General features: G+C 34.5%; 1 protein-coding gene across 1 annotated transcript; it reads left to right on the top strand.

Annotated features, from left to right (window-relative positions):
* Positions 1-769: 769 nt before the first annotated feature.
* Positions 770-7,329, top strand: irf8 (interferon regulatory factor 8). The gene is made up of 8 exons (XM_058752337.1): positions 770-940; positions 1,549-1,732; positions 1,954-2,042; positions 2,838-2,946; positions 3,273-3,314; positions 3,886-4,272; positions 4,578-4,693; positions 5,038-7,329. Exons 1-8 carry the CDS (start codon positions 773-775, stop codon positions 5,227-5,229), a joined length of 1,287 nt encoding a protein of 428 aa, XP_058608320.1. The 5' UTR covers positions 770-772; the 3' UTR covers positions 5,230-7,329.
* Positions 7,330-8,350: the final 1,021 nt, after the last annotated feature.

The following is an 8,350-nucleotide window of genomic DNA, read 5'->3' as shown; positions in this document are numbered from 1 at the left end:
ACCTTTCCAAGATCCGCTTTTTATGGTTTCCACATGATCTTTAAACTTCCTGACAACAGGTTAGACTTGGCTGTGACATGGGATGTTAACCATTTCAGAACATGCAACCACAATCAGGCTTTATTTCACCATTCATCATTAAATGTAAATGTAAATCTACAAATGCTCCAATGATGAATATCCATCATTTAAGTCATTATTTGTGATAGTTACATGTAAAGATACATAAAAAAAAAAAATCTAATAAAAAAAAGTATTATTTAGAAATAATGTTAATCTACATTCTAACATGTTTCATGTAGATAAAATAGACAACTGTTTTATGATATAATTATGTTTCATGAGCGGAATGGTTTACAGTTTATACAGTATATCTGAATAAGATCTATCTCATTTATCTTATGACCCCATCTGTGGGATATTCAGGAGAGTTTAATGAATTGGTTTCAGACATTAACTGTATGAACTTGTAAAGTCCCTTTCCCCTCTTTCCCTTCAGATCACTTCACACACCTCCAGAGCTGGATAGAGATTTCTTGTAAATGCCTCCGCTTCGTAGAATCTAATTTACATATTCATACGTCGCCAGCCCTAAGGCATAGTGATTGGACGCCTGGGCGTTGCGCTGGCCAATCCTCTGTCGTGACATTCTCTGTTCCTCACTTGAGCGGGTGTCTTTCATAAATAAAGCGGCGTGGATGTTGTGAATGTAAATTATATATTTCTCATCACCCCGCTGTAACGACTTTAGAGTTAAGTAAGAGTGTAAACGATGAATCCGGGTGGTCGCAGACTGAAACAGTGGCTTATAGAACAGATCAACAGTAACATCTATAATGGACTGCTATGGGAGGATGAGAACCGCACCATGTTCAGAATCCCCTGGAAACATGCAGGAAAACAAGACTACAACCAGGAGGTGGATGCGTCCATCTTCAAAGTAAACATTATTTTATTATAATTTAGTCTATAGAAAGTGCTGCTGCTGCTACTATTAACTTACTATTAATAATATTTTTTGTTGTTGTCGCTGTTTGATAAAAGTATGTACTTTTGTAATATGTAGATGATAAGATTCTGGTTATTTAGATAATTTAATTAGACAATGGCAAATGATTCGCAAAAGTTTGACACAAACATAACATCTAAATATGCAATGCTTTCTTTTAAATTCTGTTAAAATGAACTAATGGACAGTTGCCTCTGTTGAGATTTTGTCACAGTTTGACATTGCTGGCTTTCACGCTCATGCAAACTTATTTTTACAGTAATTATTCAGTAATTAGTAATTGTTTAGTTATAATTTCTAACTAAAATATAACTAAAGTAAAAATTATTATAATTATAGTATAATTGATTGCTAAATTATATATTTTTAACTAAATTATATTTTATATTGTTACATTATGATGTCCTGCAACTTTTTGTCTATTCTAAGATACAATGCAATGTCCACTGTATTCAGCCCCTCAAGTTACTTTACAAGTCTATCTTTTGAAAGCAATTCAGATGTTGTGGTGATATCTGACTAAGCATGTGTTTTCACAGGCGTGGGCGATATTTAAAGGGAAGTTTAAGGAGGGGGATAAAGCTGAACCAGCGACATGGAAGACCAGATTGCGCTGTGCACTCAACAAGAGCCCAGATTTTGAGGAAGTTACTGACCGATCCCAGCTTGACATTTCTGAGCCTTACAAAGTGTACCGGATTGTGCCAGAGGAGGAACAAAAGTGTACGTGTGTGCTTTTTTTTTTTTTACTTTTCCAAGAAACATTAGAAATAGCACAGAGGCAAATTCTTTTGCAGATATGCATTAATAGAAGTTCAGTGACTCTACAGAATGACCATTTAATATTTAACTAAATATCATGTAATATTATGTACGTTATGTCATATTATGTAATGTCTTTACAAATTAAGTTAATTAGTGGCATTATATTTTTTATTTTGTAGTGGGTAAAGTCACAGTCTCTGCCCTTTCCGGCTGCAGCACTGATACTGAAAAGGGCTGCTCACCAAACCTGGATGAACTTCTTAAAGAGGTATTGTCATTTATCCACCTGTTAAAGGGTTAGTTCGCACAAAAATGAAAATTCTGTCATTAATTACTCACCCTCATGTCGTTCCAAACCTGTAAGACCTTTGTTCATCTTCGGAACACAAATTAAGATATTTTTGATGGAATCTGAGAGCTCTCTGACCCTCTATAGACAGCAAGGATATTACCATGATCAACACACAGAAACGTAGCAAGGACAACTGTAAAATAGTCCATGTGACATCAGGGGTTCAACCGTAATTTTATGAAGCTATGAGAATACTTTTTGTGCGCAAGGAAAACAATAATAACATAATTTATTAACCAATTCTTCTCCCCGAGTTACCGTATTCCGCCATTTTGGAGAGTACCCCAGAACGTAATCAACGTAATCAGCATTGTTTACGTTCAACATATGTGCGCTGTCTCCTGAATGTAAACAACACTGATTACGTTGATTACGTTCTGGGGTACTCTCCAAAATGGCAAAAGACGGTAACTCTGGGAGAAGAACTGCTGAATAAATTATGTTATTATTGTATTTTTTTTTGCGCACAAAAAGTATTCTCGTAGCTTTGTAAAATTGTGTTCCGAAGATGAACGAAGGTCTTACAGGTTTGGAACGACATGAGGGTGAGTAATTAATTACAGCATTTTCATTTTGGGTGAACTATCCCTTTAACTGCTCAGTTTTCCCTCAGAATGGTGAATGATGAAGGTATTGAGGGCAATAAAGGTTTAGTGTGGATTGTGGCAATAATTGACTCATGGCATATTTCTGCATAATCTGTATGTGCAGTCTCCAAATGATGAATACATGGGCATCCTGAAGCGTAGTCATTCTCCCCTTGATGAAGGCAGTAACATGCCTTCAGTGCAGGAATGGTGGCAGCAGGGATCTCACAATGGTACAACTGTTTGTGACTTTTAATATTTTAAGAATATTTAAGAAAATAAAAGTAATTTTAACATGAGTACTTTGTGGTTTCTTCAAAGTGTGCATGAAAACTGTTTTCAAAATAATACATGGAAAATGCAAAAATAATTTGGCTGCAAATTTATGTGCTACACGGCCAGTGTGAGATTGACTAACTTCCGTCAGAGTTGCTGACTTAGTGTTTTGTGTTGCTCCCTTTCTTTCTTTTTTTCTTTCTTTCTTGTTGTAGTCTTAGGTACTGATATTTTGTTAATTACATTTTGTGTTCATGTTTATGTGTTTTATGAATATTCACAGTTGCTGTTGTTCATCAAGATCCTGCGGGTACATTCAATGCTGGTATGTCATTTCTGCTGTGTATGAGTTGTAGATTCTGTTGTGTTGTGAATTTATTTATTTTATATAAACTGATATTAGAACATTTGTTCAGGACTTTTTGTTTTCTGTTTTTAATCACATCTCAAAGTTTCCGTACCCTAAGAGCCCATGGCAGAATTACTTTTGCATGTTTAGATTAGATTAGATTCAACATTATTGTCATTGTGCAGAGTACAGAGTCAAGTGTAGAGACAATGAAATGCAGTTAGCATCTAACCAGAAATGCAAATAACAAAGTATATAAATAAATACAAAATATAAAATGTGTATTTACATTAAGCTTTATGACATATAGTGGTACATGTTATGAGGTAGAAGGACAGAGACCAGCTCAATGCAAATGACTGTAAATGATGTGATTAATGAATAATACCATTGTATTTAATATATATATATATATATATATATATATATATATTTATATAGTTGACTGGAAAAGTCATGGAACACCCTGGAACCCTGTTTTACATCATTAATTGCTTCACTTTTGCATGAATGGGACAGTTAACCACACATTTCTCCCTGTCTCCAGCATTCTCTCAGATGATGATTTGTTTCTATTATGGAGGTCGGCTGGTGGGCAGCACGGTTACCACTCATCCAGAGGGTTGCCGTATCTCCCCCTGCCAGCCCGTTCTGGCTAGTGGCTTCTTGTATGGACCAGACAGCCTCCAGAATATCCGCTTCCCATCTGCTGATCTCATTGAGAACGAGCGTCAGCGTCACATCACCCTTAAACTTTTCAGTCATTTGGAGCGTGGCGTACTGCTGCGCGCTAACAGAGAGGGCATTTTTATCAAGCGTCTGTGCCAGAGCAGAGTGTTCTGGAGTGGCCAGGACCCTCAGTATAACCCCAACCCCTGTAAACTGGAGCGAGATGCTGTGGTGAAGATCTTTGACACTGCCAGGTTTCTGCAAGGTAAACAAACATCTTCCCAGATATATTATAACTCCAGACTTTTTTTTGTGAAAGTCTGTTTCCAATTAGTTTGGAATTGGTGTTTCAGTACAAGACTGATGAAATACAGTTCACAATTGCATTTTACTAAGTAAAATCAAGTGTGTCAGTATATAAGGTACGTAAGGGTAATTGATAACATTATCATTATCAGTTTATTTATTTAACTATTTTTGAAATGCAATTGACCTGATTCATTAGTTATGTACTAATTGGATCAATGGATAAGAATTATGACACAAATCCAGTTTTTTTTTATCCTTCAGTGCTGCAGTTATATCAGGAGGGTCATTATCAGTCTCTGGAGCCCACTGTCACACTCTGTTTTGGGGAAGAGTTTAATGATTTCAGCACTGTCAAGAGCAAATTAATCATTGTGCAGGTAATTATTATAAAGTACATTATATTCCTAATAGATTGTTAGTTGTATAAATTTACATTTAATGTAGTATGAATGAACATGAATAAACAATGGTAGATTTCTAAAAGCACATTAACCTAGATTAATTAATGCTGTAAATATGTATTAACTAATTGAACCTTGTTGTAAACAGTGAAAATGGAGACTTTCTCAATATGAATTACATTTGTTAGTTTACTCATAGTCAATAAAAGTAGCTTTTTTTGCTGCAGATTCTTTTTTTTTTTTTTTCTGTTTGTATTCTTTATAACCAGTATTGAAGATATTATGAAACATAGCAATAACCTAATACTTTGGCCAAACAGATCACAGCATTGAACTGCCAGCAGTTGGTGGATGCAGTGACCGCCCGGCGATCCCAGTACAGCAGCGGGAATCTGGAAATCTCAGATGACATGGCCGGTGATCAGATGGCTCGAATATATCAGGATCTATGCAGCTACCCAGTTCCCCAACGAGCTTCCTGTTTTAGGGACAACCTGCCGATTCCAGTCTGAGGCAGATATCTGAGCCAGTTATGTCTCAAAGAATGAGTTAGTTCACATGTTGACACAAAGTGATGCCTTTACAATTTTATTACATAAAAAATGATTGACTTTTAGGTGTGCCATCTGTCTGTATAGTATCCTGTTCTCTCAGGGCAGAACATAGTATCTGACAGAAGGTTTGCAATGTTCTCAGGGATGAGGTGCTCGTTTGTTGGAGGAAATTAAATTTCTTTGTCTTTGTGTATATTTTTACGACGGCGTTTTAGTGCCTAAAAAATCTAAGATTACGAGATTAAAGTCGTAATATTTCGAGAATAAAGTCGTAATATTATGAGAAAGGTTTCGAGAATAAAGTCGAAAAGTTTCGAGAATAAAGTCGAAAAGTTTCGAGAATAAAGTCGAAAAGTTTCGAGAATAAAGTCGAAAAGTTTCGAGAATAAAGTCGAAAAGTTTCGAGAATAAAGTCGAAAAGTTTCGAGAATAAAGTCGAAAAGTTTCGAGAATAAAGTCGAAAAGTTTCGAGAATAAAGTCGAAAAGTTTCGAGAATAAAGTCGAAAAGTTTCAAGAATAAAGTCGAAATGTTTTAAGAATAAAGTCGAAATACAAACAGCGAAATACAAACAATATGTAGGCTATATTGCAATAATGCGTTTGTCAAGCGGCATGTGAGTCAATCATTTTTCCGATTACAATAACAAATGACGAGACGAGATTATTATTTTTTTTCATGCCTTATGATGTTCCTTCACTTTATATCTTGCTATAAACTTGAAATAAAGAGCAAAAACACATTTATAATTTGTATTTCGTTATAAAGCTGACAGAATTTAAAAAGCTGAACTGTGTGTAAAAGCAACAAAGCACAAAATTGTTGTGATTACTGAATGGCTGGCGCTCTACAAATAATGAATGGAAGACGTTAAATATTATGTCCTCATTTACAGTATACCATGAATAAAACAGTTTGTGAATAGTCACTTAAAGTTTACAGCAGAAAAGACAACAATATAACGTATGTTAACAAATTTGAGTCCACTTCAACCTTTAGAACGTTTTATTGCGGTTTAATTAAACAGGCTATGTGAGGAATGAAAGTTTGGACGCCACAGACGTTTTTGCGGAGTAGGTGGTGGAATTTCACAATAATTTAATGAATTGATTCACATAAATACAGCGATCTGTCACGCCACATTAAAGATCTTGAAAATCACATTATTGTAAGACACATCATTTGTGTTTCACTATAAAACTGATTTTGAAAGCTGAGACTTTGTTTTATATTAAAAGCACAAAGCTTAAGCTATTGGGTGGCTGGCGCACTACAAATAACGAATGCAATGGAAGACATGAAATATTATTTCCAAGCATACTGTCCCCGCGAGTATGACACATGGTATGATTTCTGCTAATAATCCCACATATATTTGTGGTGTATTAAAAAAAGGGTTTAATAAGAGAGCTACAGCGCCCCCCAAAGGAATGTCGATTGAGTGTGTGAGCTGATGTTAAGATAAACAGTAGTTCCTGTTCAGTCTGTTAATAAATATCATATTCTTGATATTCAGCTGTTTCCGCGAGTCCTTAAAATTGACATCCCAGTAAGATGATGCGGCCGCTGGACGCAACAATATTCAAATCAATTCCGGTGGTGTGGCAACTTCTCCCGGTGCTCTCAATGCGGGCCATTTGCATGCGCAATATAGGCTATACTCTCAAAATATTATAACTTTAATTTCTACTATTTAAATTCTCGAAACATTTAGACTTTATTCTCGTAGTATTTCGACTTTATTCTCGTAATTTCGACTTTATTCACGAAATATTACGACTTTAATCTCGTAATCTTAAGATTTTTATTATTTTTTAATGAGGCACTAAAACGCCGTCGTAATATTTTAGTGTTTCCAGAATGTTTTTTTTTTTTTTTGGCCAAAACATTGAACTTTATCTGTTTTTTTTTTTTTTTACTATTTACTGTAAAATTGATAGGTTTTACTATCCTTATTTGTTTTCTTCTTTTTTTAATACCTTTTAAGAAATGTAATTCTGAGTTGGATGCAGACTAAATATCAAATCAGAAATCTATGAATAATTAAAGAAATTTAAAATAAGCAGGTTGTCTGGCTATTGATTTTTATGTTCCGAGACCAACCATATGGGCCATTCTACAAAACTGGTAAAAACTGCTGTCCCACATCCAAAAACACATTTAAAAAGCATTTAAGTATTTAAATCTTAGATGTTTACTAAGATCTTTCTATTATCTATTAGTAAGCTTAATTATATATATATATATATATATATATATATATATATATATATATATATATATATATATATATATATACACACAGGTGCATTTCAATGAATTAGAATGTCGTGGAAAAGTTCATTTATTTCAGTAATTCAACTCAAATTGTGAAACTCGTGTATTAAATAAATTCAATGCACACAGACTGAAGTAGTTTAATTGTGATGATTTTAACTCACATTTAACAAAAACCCACCAATTCACTATCTCAACAAATTAGAATACTTCATAAGACCAATAAAAAAAAAAAAAAAACATTTTTAGTCACCTTTATTTATTTATTTATTTATATAGCGCTTTTACAATACAGATTGTGTCAAAGCACTTAACAGTATCAAATTGGAGGATAGAGTGTCAGTAATGTATAATGATAAGATTAAACACTCAATTTTCAGTTAAAGGCATTTCATTATTGAATTCAGAGATGTCATTGTCTAGCTCAGTTTAGTTTAAATAGTATCTGTGCAATCAAATCGGCGATAATCGCTAGAAATTAAGTGTCCCCAACTGAGCAAGCCAGAGGCGACAGCGGCAAGGAACCAAAACTCCCTCTGTGACAGAATGGAGAAAAAAAAAAAACCTTGGGAGAAACCAGGCTCAGTCGGGGGGCCAGTTCTCCTCTGACCAGACGAAGCCCGCAGTTCAAAAGTTTATATTTCTATTTTAATTTTGTTGCAATTTCTAACAATAGTAGTATTATGTAGTTAGGTATTTTATTATATTTTAGTTATTTTGTTATTTTTGGTTGATATATCTGGGGATATATCTCTGGGGGTCATCTGGGTGTCCTGGTCTCCGCTGACGATCAGGGCTGTAGA

Source organism: Onychostoma macrolepis, chromosome 18 (genome assembly GCF_012432095.1).
Source record: "Onychostoma macrolepis isolate SWU-2019 chromosome 18, ASM1243209v1, whole genome shotgun sequence".
Classification (NCBI taxonomy): Eukaryota; Metazoa; Chordata; class Actinopteri; order Cypriniformes; family Cyprinidae; genus Onychostoma; species Onychostoma macrolepis.
The sequence above is the reverse complement of the archived record's forward strand: the minus strand, read 5'-3'. Positions and strand labels throughout refer to the sequence as shown.